This window comes from Panulirus ornatus, chromosome 48, assembly GCF_036320965.1.
Source record: "Panulirus ornatus isolate Po-2019 chromosome 48, ASM3632096v1, whole genome shotgun sequence".
Taxonomy (NCBI): Eukaryota; Metazoa; Arthropoda; class Malacostraca; order Decapoda; family Palinuridae; genus Panulirus; species Panulirus ornatus.
The window spans coordinates 21777332-21794802 of NC_092271.1; the positions used below are offsets into that span (position 1 = coordinate 21777332).

Below are 17471 nucleotides of genomic sequence, written 5' to 3' on the forward strand. Positions count from 1 at the left end.
CACTTATTGCTTAGTCTGGTATGGTTTCAAAGGCTCTTTCAACCCCAAATCTCAGACTGACCATGATGCAATCCATATCCTGGCAGGAAAGGCACACTAGGTATTCACCAATTCAAAATGTTTTCACTGCAGTCACAAGGTTCTAAAATCTTAAAGCAATGATTTATATATACTCTTGGGTCCCTTTACTTTTATTGCTCAATAATTCAAAAATTTTATGTAGCTTTCCATGCCTTTTGTACTAGGAGGGATCTGCTTCACAGTGCAGCATAAAAACATGTTTTCCACGACTTTACTGTTGTGAACTCTTGTGTATCACCCATCTGCCTTAGTATTTTTTGTAATGTCAAAATTCTGAAGTCACAGTAGTCGATAAATCATGGTAGATTTTCTAATATGACTTTTGACCATCCTGAAAAAAAAGGCATACTCTAGGCCTTCTGAAAGGCCTAGAAAATCATGCCTGCCATCCACAGGAATATGCAACTCAAGCAGTTGTGCTTGCTGAGCTCAAGGCTATAAGACATACTAGTCTTTTACATTGCTCTTCTGGGATTGGACAGTGTTTGAATGTCTATACTCTTCTTATGTTGTGTAACTTCCTTTCATACACAACATGGGATATAAAACATCTTTCATGTCTTCTACTTGAAATTTCCATATTTATAACATCTGCTGAAGATGAGAAACTGTGGTTGTGTTTGCTTCCACGTCAAAAGTGAGAATCCGAAGCAAAACGTTTTCCTTAGTGACAAAGCTTCTCACCATGGAAGCACTGATATGTTCTTACATTTTTACCCCCTGCCTCAGAGAGGTAGAGCTGAAGCATGGATCAAGTCAGGCAAGTATGAATATGTACATGGGTATGTATGTATATGTGCGTTTGTTGTCTTTTCCTAGCGCTACCTCGCACACATGAGGGGGGGAGGGATATGTTATTCCATGGGTGGCGATGGGAATAAATAAAGACAGACAGTATGAATTACGTACATGTGTATATATGTCTGTGTGTGTATATATATGTGTATGTATATACATGTGTATGGGGGTGGGTTGGGCCATTTCTTTCGTCTGTTTCCTTACGCTACCTTGCAAACACAAGAGACAGCGACAAAGCAAAATAAATAAATATATGTGTGTGTGTGCGCATAAGAGTGGCTAGGCTGCTCTTCGTCTTGTTTCCTGACACTACCCTGCTGACGCAGGAAATGGCAATCAAGTATAATAAATATTATGGTCATCTTATTCAAGGCTTTTAAATAGTCTATATGTATCACGAAGTAAGCATTCTTAACCTATGGTTAATAGCTAAAATCTAAAGTTTAGAGTTGATGTCTGGATATGAAACCTCAGCTTTCCTAGGTCTACTCTTTTAAGATGATGTGCCCATTCAGGATGCATGTTAGGTGATACACTAAAGTGGATATATGGTGGTAAAGTTGAAAGTACAATAACAGGTAGATCATGAAAGATGGAGAAAGACTGAGTGAATTACTCGAGACTGGTTGTATTTCAAATGTGAATGCCTGAGGAGTTGTTTTGCTCTGTCTCACATGAAGAATCAACTTGGTGTGCAAAAAGAAAACTTATGAAGTGCTTATATGAACGCTTTCTCCAAGCATACTAGATACTGGTATTCTGTGTAGTTTCATGATATCTTTATGGGTTTTCCATAAATTCCTTTTAAATTTTGAAAAGCTACCATTGATATCTGAGATCTAACTTCTGTGAAATTGTAACTATTGATTTTTCTCATTTACACTATTCATTCGTAAACTAATTAAAGTAGACCAGTCATACTTTTTCCTCTGTAGTGCGCAAGTTGCTGATACACCTGTTTCATCCTCTCAATATTGTTTTGACTCTGCTTGATGTGATCCACCATAGGCATTGGATAGTCACGGCCAACAACACACTTTGCAGCTCGCTGTACTGACTCGGGTGCAGTCCAAGGCTCATGAATATACTTTGTAGGAAAGTTCTTGAGCACAGGCAGGTACGTTCTGAAAGGTAAAAATTTAGATAAACTAACAAGAACATACGTGGCTTCTTAACACAAAACCATTATGATAAATATTTCCATGTTTATTTCAACTTCCTTTTTTATGAGTCAAACTTCACCTATATTCTCATTAATGTTCAAGCTAAAATCAGAATAGTCAAAACAAAGAAGATAAGGATTTTGAGAGAATTATATATACTAGTTTTTGATTATGGCCTGCTGTTGATAGTGGGAAGAGATCCTTTTTACTGTTATATTCTTACCTTTCCCACTTACAACAGGAATAGTAAGAGGCAGAGCTGAGTTTAAAAAAGATGACCTACTCATGAGCCAGCAGACCCTTACTGTTCGTCTTTCCCATGTATTGGTTGTAACACAGGCAGGAAGGGAGAATCACTGCATGCCCTACTGGGTCCTTTATAGCTCATTTGACTTTTTCCTTCTCAATATATGTTTCTTGGTGATCATCGTCATGTCACCAAGGAAACACCAATTAGTTTATGATATCTTACCTGATATAGTCACCATTAGGATCGGCTTTCCTTCCATAACGTACTGGACAGTAACAATGGAAAAACTGCTGAAAAAATGAAGAGCAAGATAGCCACATCCAAGATCCAGCATTCACGGACCAGTCTGCATCCAGAAGCAATTCGTCAAATACCTGAAAAATAAATTCAAGCATAAATCTTTTCCTATCAATGCTGAGCTTACTGTGAAGGGTACCTTAACAGAGTAGACATAAAACTTGTGCACTAATAACTAAAATTCTATCTGCATTTCAATACTTAATAAAATCCTACCTCTGCTAAATGTTTTCAGATACTATTACACCATACCTTAATTAAGGTAGGAAAAACTTTAGTATATAATCACTTACAATATGGGAAACTACATGGGAGGGTATTGATTGAGAAGGTGAAGGCATGTACAGAGCATCAGATTGGGGAAAAGCAGTGTGGTTTCAGAAGTGGTAGAGGATGTGTGGATCAGGTGTTTGCTTTGAAGAATGTATGTGAGAAATAGAAAAGCAAATGAATTTGTATGTAGCATTTATGGATCTGGAGAAGGCATATGATAAGGAGTTGATAGAGATGCTCTGTGGAAGGTATTAAGAATATATGGTGTGGGAGGCAAGCTGCTAGAGGCAGCGAAAAGCTTTTATTGAGGATGTAAGGCATGTGTACGAGTAGGAAGAGAAGAAAGTGATTGGTTCTCAGTGAATGTAGGTTTGCGGCAGGGATGCGTGATGTCTCCATGGTTAATTTCTTTATGGATGGTGTTGTTAGGGAGGTGAATGCAAGAGTTTTGGAAAGAGGGGCAAATATGCAGTCTGTTATGGATGAGAGGGCTTGGGAAGTGAGTCAGTTGTTGTTCACTAATGATACAGCGCTGGTGGCTGATTCAGGTGAGAAACTGCAGAAGCTGGTGACTGAGTTTGGTAAAGTGTGTGAAAGAAGAAAGCTGAGAGTAAATGTGAATAAGAGCAAGATTATTAGGTACAGGGGTTGAGAGACAAGTCAATTGGGAGATAAGTTTGAATGGAGAAAAACTGGAGGAAGTGAAGTGTTTTAGATATCTGGGAGTGGATTTGGCAGTAGATGGAACCATGGAAGCTGAAGTGAGTCATAGGGTGGGGGAGGGGGCAAAAGATCTGGGAGTGTTGAGAAATGTGTGGAAGGTGAGATTATTATCTCGGAAAGCAAAAATGGGTATGTTTGAAGGAATAGTTGTTTCAACAATGTTATATGGTTGCAAGGCATGGGCTATAGACAGAGTTGTGCGGAGAAGGGTGGATGTGCTGGAAATGAGATGTTTGAGGACAATATGTGGCTTGAGGTGGTTTGACCGAGTAAGTAATGAAAGGGTAAGAGAGATGTGTAGTAATAAAAAGAGTGTAGTTAAGAGAGCAGAAGAGGGGGTTTTGAATGGTTGATAGAGCAGAAGAGGGTGTTTTGAAATGGTTTGGTCACATGGAGAGAATGAGTAAGGAAAGACTGATAAAGAGGATATATGTGTCAGAGATGGAGGGAACGAGGTGAAATAGGAGACCAAATAGGAGGTGGAAAGATGGAGTGAAAAAGATATTGAGCGATCAGGATGTGAACATGTAGGAGGGTGAAAGGTGTGCAAGGAATAGAGTGAATTGGAACAATGTGGTATACCAGGGTCGACGTGCAGTCAATGGATTGAACCAGGGCATGTGTAGCGTCTGGGGTAAACCATGGAAAGTTTTAAGGGGCCTGGATGTGGAAAGGGCACTGTCGTTTTGGTGCATTATACATGACAGCTAGAGACTGAGTGTGAATGAATGTGGCCTATGTTGTCTTTTCTTAGCTAATGCTACCTCGTGCACATGCGGGGAGAAGGGGGTTGTCATTTCATGTGTGGTGACAGGAATAAATAAGGGCAGACGGTATGAATTATGTACATGTGTATATATGTATATGTCTGTGTGTGTATATATATGTATACATTGAGATGTATAAGTATGTATATGTGCATGTGTGGACGTGTATGTATATGCATGTGTATGTGGGAGGGTTGGGCTGTTCTTTCGTCTGTTTCCTTGCGCTACCTCACTAACGCGGAAGACAGCGACAAAGTATAATAAAAAAAAATTAATACAATATGTATATATCCAAAATACTCTGCAAATAACTCTTTACAAAGGAATCATCCAAATTAATTTAGTTTTTGTATATTTTTTAAAAGTGATATATTACTTCACAAATCTTTAACATGATCATGGTCCACAATTCTTAACTCATGCCAATACATTCTTTGACTGCAATTTTCTGAGGAAAATTTACTGTGTAAAGAACGCACCTTCATGCCCTCTTCCCAGGATACCCATAAGTCACCTCGGGTAAGAAAGCATGCAACAGCATGACGTGCAACATTGTGGATCCATCCTTCTTTCCGAAGTTGTGTCATGATAGCATCCACCCAGGGATAACCCGTCTGCCCCTGTGAAAATTCATAAAAATTATAATGTATACATATACTTAAATATGAGTGTCTTAGAGCAAGAGGCTTGTCTACAGTATGTAAGGAATTGGAAGGTGAATCAGTTACTGCCCTCTTCTCCATTTATTTCTAGTATAAATCCTGTACCACTCCTAAAGCCACATCACTCTACCCACTTTAATGCTTTTTATATGTAACCAACCACTCAGTCTGCATTCTCCCATACATCTTACCAAGTATGCTCAACAGACTTGTGCCTCTATAAATGTAAGCGGTGGAAAAACCTTATTTCCTAAATTATCAAGGAAGTTCACATTTCCACATTAATAAGTGTTCAATATCTTGTAGTCATTTCATATATAGGTAGTTGCTGAAAATGGCTTTCTGTTTTTAAATGCAATGCCATAAAATTTGTTCGCAGGAACATATCCTCCCAATCAAGCTCACATAACCACTGCATAGATTCTTCACTTCTAAAAATTCTCTTACTATTAATTAACTCACCCTTCATAATAATTGTACTATCTAATGTTGACTGATAACTAAATGGCAGAAAGAGAATCCTGCCTCTGACTGATGCAGCAACCTGTATCCTTCAGAGTATGGCATTCACAGCCCAATTTCGAAGTCTGTCTTTACTGAATGCTTAATCACATGGGTTAATAATTTAATTAAGCAACCGGCACTATCAACTTTTTCAGACAGTTACAAAGTGGAAGCTTAAATATTATCATCCTCCTGCATATTTCAATTCCATTCAGGTAACCCCTGGCTCTCAGCTACTATTGTAAGGTAACACTCACAAAAATGCATAAATAAGATAGTGTATGTGATTTTGGTGCATTACATGACAGCTAGAGACTGTGAACGAATGTGGCCTTTTTGTCTCTTTTCTTGATGCTACCTCACTGAAGCAGGGGACAGCAATGCAGTTTTCCTGCGGGGTGGGGTAGCAACGGGAATGGATGAAGGCAAGTATGAATATGCACATGTGTATGTATGTAATGTTTGCATATGTATTTGTATGTAGATGTGTATATGAGTGGATGGACCATTCTTCATCTGTTTCCTGTGCTACTTGGCTGACACAGGAAACAGCAATTACGTATTATAATAATAATGCTAATATTCTATTTCACTAGTTGAACTTACATTAGCCCATTTGGCTAGAGCTTCTGGGTTCTTATCCCATGGGATTTGAACACATATGGGGTTCCCTTCCATGTGGTCAAACTTAGGGTTGTTGGTGGCTGCAGTGTAGTAGAATTCACGCCATAGCATCTGGCCATGCAGAGATAGTGGTGGGGGAGATTTTTTTATCTGTAGGGCGAATGGAAATATCACTAATTAGTTTTATAATGAGAGATTTTAACACATAAGTGGATTGTGTGGTTCAGTTTGAATGCAGTGCAATTACGTACAGTACAGTGCACTGAAAGAAAGAAATAGCAACTAATGGTTGTTCTGAAGACTTCATTTTTCAAAAGGGGTAAAGGACTTGGACACTGACTTTAGATCAAAATGGGACTCAGGCAAGATGTATTTCTTAAAAGGACTGTTCAGTGATGACAAAAGACAGGTAATCTATGGCTAGCAGCATGGTTTGAGGAATCAAATTAAAGATGGATGAGAGGCATGAATTTTACCCAAATGCATATATTTCTACAAGGGGGAAAATAATGTTTGTTACAAAGCAAGAACATTCTGAAACATGTTCAGAAAGAAAATTAAAAAGTGAATACAAACAAGAGGGATACTCTGAGCAAATGATTTCTGTGATGACAATTAGTGATAAGGAAAAGGATGAAATGGGTTGAAATACTGGTGTATAAAATCTCATTAATCTGCTGTGAATAAGAAAATTCCTTAGTGAACTATGAAAAGTGTAAATAAATCATCATATAGTACATCCATTCTGGAATATGAAATATTAGACACTGAAGAATTTTTTTCAATACATTTTTACATTCTACAGACTTTCCCAGTTTTCCCCATTTAAGGACAAAAGCACTATATCTTTTTTTCATTAGCACCAGGAAACAAAGAATGGCCCATCCACTCATACACATACATGTACATATGTACAAATATAAATACACACATATACATACCTATACATCTCAACGTATACATATATATACACATACACACACAACAAAGGCCACATTCATTCACACTCAGTCTCTAGCTGTCATGTATAATGCACCGAAACCACAGCGCCCTTTCCACATCCAGGCCCCACAAAACTTTCCATGGTTTACCCCAGACGCTTCACATGCCCTGGTTCAATCTATTGACAGCACATCAACCCCGGTATACCACATCGTTCCAATTCACTCTATTCCTTGCACGCCTTTCACCCTCCTACATGTTCACGCCCCAATCACTCAAAATCTTTTTCACTCCATCTTTCCACCTCCAATTTGGTCTCCCGCTTCTCGTTCTCTCCACCTCTGACACATATATCCTCTCGGCCAATCTTTCCTCACTCATTCTCTCCATGTGACCAAACCATTTCAAAACACCCTCTTCTGCTCTCTCAACCACACTCTTTTTATTACCACACATCTCTCTTACCCTTTCATTACTTAATCAAACCACCTCACTCCACATATTGTCCTCAAACATCTCATTTCCAACACATCCACCCTCCTCCACACAACTCTATCTTTAGCCCACGCCTCACAACCATATAACATTGTCGGGGCCACTATTCCTTCAAACATACCCATTTTTGCTTTCTGAAATAACGTTCTCGCCTTCCACACATTTTTCAATGCTCCCAGAACTTTCACCCCCTCCCCCATCCTAATACTCACTTCCACTTACATGGTTCCATACGATGCGAAATCCACTCCCAGATATCTAAAACACTTCACTTCCTCCAGTTTTTCTGCATTCTAACTTGTATGTGTATATGTATGTATATACATGTGTATGTGGGTAGGTTGGGCCATTCTTTCGTCTGTTTCCTTGCGCTACCTCGCTAACGTGGGAGACAGTGACCAAGTATAATAAATGAATATAAATAATAAATATAAATGGGTGTGCAGTACAAGAAATGAGTTTCACACTTGTGAAACCAATACATAAAGTTCCTAAATTATCAATGCTTTAATTTTTTTGTTCAAACTGTCTGTATCTGAAGTTTCTACACTTAGCTTGTCCATTCATTCACCACATCAATACTGAAGAAGCTCTTTCCTTGCTTTAGTTCCAGTTATGACCCTTTTTCCTATATTTCCTCTTTACTTTAAAGACCTTATCAATGTATCTATTACCAAACTCATCAATAATCATGAAAGTTAATATTTTGTCTCCCATTTTCCTTGTTTCTTTAAACAAAGGCAATTCCATGGCTGCTAACTTCTCCCTAGAACTTATTTCTTTGAACCCAGGTATCTTTGTTGCTTTCCTCTATACCTATACAGATGTACGTTTCTTAGAGAGAGAGAGAAAGAGCACCAAACTGTCTGTGTAAACCATGCTCTGGGTCTAACACAAATATGCTGTATGGTAGGTGGGTTGCATTTACTCCAGTTATGTATATTGAGATCACAAAAGCCAGTTTTTCTCCATGTCACTCTTAACTGTCCATATCAGATCAACAGTAATGTAATCTGCCTTTACAGACGTCTTTTCACAGTCTTTCAGTAATGCAAACTTTCTTTACAGAAAGGTCTATTTACAGTCTTTCTTACAGGTAACAATGATTTTTCATTTTCTGTACCTTCCAAACTAAATAATTAAAATAACCTTCCAAATTATTTTTGAGTTTTTATTTTCATAAGTAATGTTTTTATTCTTGCCTAAAGCTCCTTATGAGAGGGTGTATACAGATGTGCAAGAACTTTCAAGTGTCACTTTTTTTATTCTGACTTCATTTTAACAATTTTTTGAAAACACCACAGAAGCATGATAAAGAAAGCTCGATTCCATCAGATTCATTTTCAAGGTAATTTGTACTAATGTGAACGAGAGAAAGAAAATCTGGATAACCTAAAATGATGCCGGCATCCTTAATCCCACCAAACACTAGTTATTAACTGATGAAGTGGCTTCAACATTTGTTACTTAAAACATACCTTCCTATAAAGATCGTTGAGCTCCACAAAAAATCTTCGACAAGAAAGACAGCCAAATCTAAGGTACGGAGAAAGCCCTGTGCGAGATGGATAGAGGGACTGTGGGGTCATCTTGGGTCGACCAAAAGATGCTACCCAAGCCTTTCGCTCTAAGTGATGTTCTAGTCGGGCTAATGCCTCGCTTTCACCACCCTTCCAACCTGTCTGTTGTAGTGACTCCGTGTCAAAACCTGTAAGAGAAAAATCATGTATCAAATACATATACATCTATCAAAATTACAAAAAAGTTCCATAGAACATGGATGCTTGTAGTTAGGATCTAAATAAAAATTTTTAACATTGTGTAACTTGCATATGCATGTAAACACAATCAGGGTAGTACTTCAACATCACAATCATAATAATAAAACCTCAGGGCCAATTTTAATGGGTTCCTGCAGTTTTTGTGACCACCTCTCTCAAGATAAATGGAAATGATGGACTCCTTTGATGATACAGCCTTGCCAAATGTGCCTTGTTGCTCACAGTGTAAACACTAGCAGGAAGAGTCTGGTAAAACCTGTCTTCATTCTGACAAGAATATAGAAACCCATCCATGACAGGGCTTTCTATTTCACTTCCGTGTACAAAAGTAAACATAATTGGCTTATCACACCATTATCACATGAATTATACCTTCCTGACTCCATCTTGAACCTTTAACCCTTAAATCAATCTTTTGCTACACAGAATCATTAATAATGTTTTGCAGCATTCTATAAAGCTATCAAATAATCAATGAAATGATACAGATCATAAGATTTCTGAAGAGCTCTTCAGGCATAAAAGCTCACAGTTGTTTCAATAAATTGCAAATTTTTCTTAAAAAAACATGCTAAAATCTTTAAGAATTCTTTAAGCTCTTTAAACAATGCTGGAAAATATTTTCCATCATACTTGACAAGTATTTCTAATCACAAAAGAGGAAAGAATTAAGAATATGACTTATCCATGTGGGTGAGGCAAACATACAATCTCTCGATGCAAACATTAAGTCTCTCAATGTCACATACCACATGACAACACTTAACTCACACAGGTTATTCTTCATAACTAGATTTTCCTGTAGTGAGCACTATGTGTTAGCCCTGCCTTTGGCAAAATGATGGAACCAATATACAGGAGTACAAGGTAGGAACATTTAGGCAAGAGCATTTGGTAGGAACAACAGTCAAGAGCATTAGGTAGTAATAAGTACGAATATTTGACAGGAGCCTCTGGAAACACTGCACTAGAGTTTCCCTTTGCCAGTGGCCTGTAAAGGGTGGGGCACTATACACAAATAAGCACCAGTGGAGTTTGCTAGTTATGGAGACTCTATTGCTGTAGCTACCCCAATGAGGGGGTTCCAGGAGATAACAGGCATCAGAGACAGACAGATTTTCCATATACAGTACTTCACTCAAACACTTGAAACATCACTCACAATCCTTTCTCATACATCCACATTCCACCTTTTTTGCTAAACACTTCAACAGCACAATGTAACTCATGGTAGCTGAAAAACAAATATAAGAAAGCAGTTTCTAAAATTCTACAGAAAAAGCAGGCAAAATCTTGTTTGTACAAAGAGATGCATTATGTTACAGACACATCCTTGTGTCTGCCAAGGAAAAGGGACAATTCCCATCTTATGCTGGCCAAAAAAATGCTTCCATCGGTAAGATATGCAATCCCAACTCATTTCGCAGTGTCCAAAATGCCAAGATTACTGTTCATGAATGAAGTTGTCAATGAGATGCTGAAATGACTTCACACTACTTGCAACAGTAAATGTAATTAAGGACACATGAATAGTGTACTATTGTAAAACTTGATATACATGTATTGTTATAGTAATACTAACACTGTGGTAATATCTTATTTGGCTCGAATAACACAGCATTTAATCAAAATATTTTGTAGTATGTGACATGATAATTACTTCAAAGACACTGCAGTAAATACTATTCTGGCATGATGACTATTTCACAACCATAACCACACAAAAACTATCTTCACAGCAGTACACTGTATTAAGAAATATCATTTTTGTCAAATTTCATACCCTACAGATTAAAAGAGAGAGAGAGAGAGAGAGAGAGAGTTCCCATTACTTAAACATTACAATTGTTTGTTTCTTGTAATTTTCCATATATGGCTCAAAAAGGGTGTGCGGTAATACCTACCCTAACAGAAATTAAATATCCAATAGTACACAATTTATTCAGAATTAATAGCTCTTAAGGAAAATGGATTATAGAACTGATAAAAAGAAGTCATAAAGCATCATAATAATCACAGCTTCATCTATAAGGTAAGACACTCACCCAGCTCCTCCAAAGTGGGAACCCCATATTTTTCGTCATGGTCATCAGAAACGGGAGTGTACTTATCATCGACATCCTCCAGACTTATTGTGCTTTGAGGAAGAGGTGGCAGGTCCATGTTCATCAAGATGTTTTGGAATGCTTTATACGTGAGGGGAGGTTTGCCACCATTTCTATCGATGATCCTATAAGAGTTGAGAAAAAGGTGATCTTAATATTTCCTAAACATTTAACAGCTGCCTGTACCGAAAGTGGAGGCTTAAGAAGTACTTATCAAAAAGCATAAAATATAACAGGTATAAACTAATTCACCTGTAAAAATAGCTTGATGATTTTAGGCAACTGGGAATCTAAGATCTTTTAAAATTACAAGGATTTCACTTCAGGTAATTTACAGATAAAAGCAGTAAATAATCATTTTCAAATCTTGGTTATTAAATCTTTCATCAAATCAACTGAAGAGTGTATACATATGTCTTTAACAAATACACAAAGTCTTACCTTGCTAGCTAAATGCCATTACGGTATGCCTACTCTACAGTGAGTTTGATAATTAGGCAGAAAAATTCTGTTTGCAATATTAATGAGCAGATACCTTAGAAAGAAAAGAATATGAAATTACAATTACCCAAATTAAGACTTATGCCCACATAATCTGCCTTAGAAAGAAAAGAATGTAAAATTACAATTATCCAAATTAAGACTGATGCCCATGTAATCTGCAAGAAACAAGTATACACTCAACTACCTAAAACCATCTGATATGCGTAATCAGTCATAACATATGAAGGAGAAACACAAGGTCCACTTGAATCATCCTGATGCAAAATGTATCATCTCTATCCAGCAGTTCTACTCGATACTCATTCATGAGATGTGGTGAAAAAGAGAACAGACAGTGCACAAAAGGGATTGGGCTACATTAATCGTAGTGCCTAAGTTATGCAATGGGTGAACTGTTTACAGAAGGACTCATTGGAACATCTTTCAAGTCTTTTGGAAAAAGCTCTTATGGATGAAGAGCTTAAACACATTTTGTAATAATGGTAAGAATTACTTCTGAAATGCAGTATGTTTAACCACACATATGCAAAATTTTTACTGATTTTAATCTATATATTCATAATTACCCCTGGATCAATTGCCCAGGACCTTTCTAAAAGCCAATTCAGCCTAAGAATGCACTCCATCCAGTGGCAGGGAAATGTGGACTACTTTGGAGTCAGAAGTTTTTTGACAAGACTTTACTCCCAATGATACATTATCAAATGTGATTTTCACTCGTGGTGTAAACTCGGGCAGGCAGAGTCCAGTAACGCCTGCAAAATTTTCCAAAGTAAAAATAATAATAAATTGGCAGAGTAAATCTGAGAATAAACCCACCACTTAAATAAACACATACAACAAGAGGAAACAACATCAGCAAAGATGTTAAACATGCATAATACAGCAGTCACACTTTAAACAATGAATATCAAATGAATTTCCTTTATTTAGAATTAGACTGAACCAATAACGAAGTAAACCTGCAAGCTAAATATAGATTTAACTGGAAAATATATGCAGTTTCAAAGGGGTTAGCATGAACAATTAACAAAAGCATACAAAAACATGCACATACAAGTACATGACTAAAAATAAAAATGTAGCAATGTACAAAATTATATTTCTGTTCTATGATTTTAACATAAAAGATTTGTATGATGGGGTAACTTCAAGTAACATACAAGAATATTTTGGAGAGTACTTACTTCTCTGGTTTGTAGAGTGTATGAGATGTCTTGACAATAACATTGATGCCCATCTCACGGGCAATGGCTATAATGTTAGCATCGCGTACCTTACCAAAAGGTTCAGGGTCCTTTTCGAAAGTCAAACATGTAGTTCCCCATTCCTGGAAGTTAAAACATCATTCATGTGAATACAAAATTCAAACAGTAAAAGGATTATCAAATTAATATTATACATATGCAAATAAGTACAATACCAATGAGACACTTTTATACAGTATTTGTCGTATGTCCTCTCATTTTTTTTATCAATCAATGTATGATCTTTTCCTACTTATGAAGTGTTATCAAAACATAACCTTCATGAAAAGCAAATGACTATGAAGGAAAAAGATTTAATGACACATTACAAGAGAATCTCTGAGATGCAATATGCAGTGTTGTTTTCCTGAACTAATCATATCTTTCAAAGAGGTTCAAACTTTCAAGATATCAAATAATCAAATATAAAATGAGATTACTACAAAGAAAGTAAAGTAAGTCCAAAATGTCAGAGCAAAAGAACATGAAGAAAGCATCATACAATGCTCCCTAAAAACTGATTTGTTCTTCATCAGTTTTCCTGGCATTTACTGGTGATGCCTTTGGAGGTCTTCTGCCCCCACAGCTTTGGCAGAATTCAAGCTGTCGAGTTGGGTCACTGGTTGACTAGCTGTTGGTAGCTGCAACTTGCAGTCTCACAGTACAGCACACATGGTAAATACTCATTCACAGCCTTCTTAAATTCTCCACTATGCATCCTAGGGTTTCTGATAGCTACAAGCAATGCGCTGCAGCATCCTGCATTACTTGTGTCCACCACTGGGCACCAGCAGCATCTTGCAGTACTCATGTCAACCATAGAATGGCATCAGCAGCATCCTGCAGTACTTGAATCTACAAGTGAGTGGCACCATCAAAATCACCTAAGTCTACCATAGGTAACCTTCAACAACATGCAGTACTCGTTCCCACCACAGAGTGGAAGATACATCATACAGTACAGTACTCATGGCCACTATAGAGCGCTATCAGTATCATCATGCAGTACTTATGTCTACCACAAGAAACTAGCAGTTTCTTGCTGTACCTATGTCAACCCCAGAGTGGCATCAACAGCATCATGTAGTAGTGTTTACCAGATGGCATCAGCAGCATCCTCCAGAGCTTGTTTTCATCAATGGGCCAGATCATACACTAAAGTACTTCTGTGTAGCAAAATGGTATCAGAAGCATCCTCCAGTATTTGTGTCTACCACAAACGAATCAGCTGTATCCTGCAGTACCTGTGTCAACCACAATGGCATCAGCATCATCCTGCATTACCCATGTCTACCACAGTGGCACCAGCAGCATCCTGCATTACCTATGTCTACCACAATGGCACCAGCAGTGTCCTGCAGTACCTGTGTCTACCATAATGGCATCAGCAGTATCTTGCATTTACCATGTTTTCCAGTGGCATTAGCATCATCCTACAGTACCTGTCTACAACAATGGTATTAGCAGCACCCTGTATTGCCCATGTCTACCAAAAAGGCATCAACAGTGTCCTGCAATACCTGTGTCTACCACTGTGGCATCAAAAGTATCCTACAACACTTGCATACACCAGCAACTACACTATCTGTGGCTATCATAGTGGCCTCAACAGCATCCTGCAGCTTTGTCTACCACACTGGCATCAGCAGCACCCTGCAGTACTTGTGTCTACTGAAGTTGGATTAGCAGCATCCTGTAGTACCTGTGTCTACCACAATGATATCAACAGCACCCTACAGTACCCATGCTTACTACAAAGGCCTGAGCAGCATTCTGCAATATCCATGTCTATTAGAGAAGAATCAGCAGCAGTCTGCAGTACCTGTGTTTACCCGAGTGGTATCAGCAGCAGCATGCAGTACACAAGTCTACCAAAGGTGGATTGGCAGCAGCCTGCAGTGCCCGTGTCTACCAGAATAACAACAGCAGCATCCTGCAGTACCTGTGTCTACCACAGTGGCATCAGCTGCATCCTACAGTATCTGTGCCTATCAAATGGCATCATCAAAACACTGCAATACCTGCGTCTACAAAAGTGGCATAACCAGCACCCTGCAGTACCTGTGTCTACGGCAGTGGCATCAGCAGCAACTTGCATTACCCATGACTAACACAGTGGCATCAACAGCATCTTGCAGTACCTGTATCTACCACAGGGACATCAGCAGCATCCAGCAGTACCTGTATCTACCACAATGGCCTCAGCAGCACCCCACAGTAACTACATGTACATGAGTGGCTGCAGCTACACCCTGCATTACCCATGTCACCAATGCATCAGCAAAATCCTGCAGGAACTGTCTCTGTCACAGTGGCCTCAGCAGCATCCTGCAGTACCTATGCTTACCAAAGTTGTCTCAACATCCTGCAGTACCTGTGTCTATCTCAATCACATCAGCAGCTTCCAGCTGGCATCTGCAGCATATTGAAATGCCTATATCAGAGTGGCATCAGCAAAACCCTGCGGTACTTGTATCTACCAAAGTTGGATTAGCAGCATCCTGTACCAGAGTGGCATCAGCAGCACCTCCCAGGTCCTGTGTTTACCACAATGGCACCAGCAGCATTCTGAAGTACCAGTGTCTACCACAGGGCCACCACCAATATCCGGCAGTACCAGTGTCTACCATAGTGGCAACACCAGCATCCTGTAGTACCAGTGTCTACCACAATGGCACCACCAGTATCCTCCAGTACCAGTTTCTACCACAATGGCACCACCAGTATCCTGCAGTACTAGTGTCTACCACAGTGGTACCAACAGTATCCTGCAGTACCAAGTGTATACCACAGAGGCACCACCAGTATCCAGCAGTACCACTGTCTACCACCAGTATCCTGCAATACCAGTGTCTCCCACAGACACACCACCAGTATCCTGCCGTACGTGTCCATCACAGTGGCATTAGCAACATTCTACAGTACCTGTGTCTACCAAAGCGACATCAATAGCACCCAGCAATAACTGTGTTCCACACTGGCGACAACAAAACCCTACAGTTCTAGTGTCAACCTCAGTGGCACCTCTAGCATTCTGCAGTGTTTGTTTCAACCACAGTAGCATCAACAGCATCCTGCAGCACCTGTCCGCCACAGTAGCATTAGCAACATCCAGCAGTACCCATGTCTACCACAGTGGCATCAGCAGCAACGTGCAATACCTGTATACCATAGTGGGATTACAAGCCTCATACTGTACAAGTGTTTACTAAGTGGCATCAGAAGCACCATGCAATACCTGTGTCCACCACAGTGCCATAAATAGCATCCTGCAGTACCTGTGTCTACCACAGTGAAATCAGCAATGTCTTGCAGTACTACATCAAACACAATGGCATTATCAGCATTGTGGAGTACCTGTGTCTGCCAAATTGGCAGCAGGTGAATCCTGCACTACCTGTGTCTACCACAATGGCAACAGCAGTATACTGCAATACCTGTGTGAACTATAGTGGCATTAGCAGCGTCCTACAGGACCTGTGTCTACCAGAATTGCAAAAGCAGAATCCTGCAGTGGCATCAAAAGCATCCCACGGTGCCTGTGTCTACCACCAGGGTATCAGTAGCATCCTACAATACCTATGTCTACCACAATTACATCAGCAGCATCCTGCAGAATCTGTGTCTACCAAAGTGGCTTCAACAGCATTCTGCAGTTCCTGTATCTACCACAGTAGCTTCAGAAACATCCAGCAGTACCTGTGTCTACCACTGTGGCATCAGCAGCATCCTGCGGTACCTGCACACACCACAGTGGCCCCAGCAGCATCCTGCAATGCCTCCGTCTACCACAGTTGCCTCAGCAACATCATCAGAAGTGTGCAGTACCTGTTACTACCACAGTGCCATCAGCAGCATCCTGTAGTACATGTCTCTACCACAGTGGCATCAATAGCATCTACTACAATGGCATCAGCAGCGTCCTACAATACTCTTGTCTACCATAATGGTATCTGCAGCATCCTGCAGTACCCTTGTCCACCACATAACACTGTCAGCAGCATCCTATAGTACCAGTGTCTACAACAGAAGCATCACTTGTATTCTGCAGTACTTGTGTGGTTTTAGGAGTGCTGTGTTTTCTGTAACATTTAAACCTTATATTTTCATTTATTTCACTAAACAATTTTCGTACAGTATCGTATACAGTACAGCAATGTGGAGTTTCATACTGAAAATACTACATCACATTTCTAACTGTGTGATGCTTCAAGTTTATGTATAATGCACAAATGGTAGAGCCTTACAAAATACA

The 17471-nt window shown here is 39.2% G+C and overlaps 1 protein-coding gene across 2 annotated transcripts in view; it reads right to left on the bottom strand.

Moving 5' to 3' along the window:
• The window catches only part of LOC139763822 (cryptochrome-1-like), a 42158-nt gene that overhangs the window by 1736 nt on the left and 22951 nt on the right, over positions 1–17471 (bottom strand). For both annotated transcript variants that reach the window (XM_071690129.1, XM_071690130.1), the window contains 7 exons: positions 13157–13299; positions 11406–11590; positions 9058–9287; positions 6125–6292; positions 4832–4972; positions 2515–2666; positions 1801–2003 (listed from right to left, as the gene is read on the bottom strand). In XM_071690129.1, the coding sequence (XP_071546230.1) occupies positions 1801–2003; positions 2515–2666; positions 4832–4972; positions 6125–6292; positions 9058–9287; positions 11406–11590; positions 13157–13299 (1222 nt within the window). The remainder of the gene's footprint in view (positions 1–1800; positions 2004–2514; positions 2667–4831; positions 4973–6124; positions 6293–9057; positions 9288–11405; positions 11591–13156; positions 13300–17471) is intronic.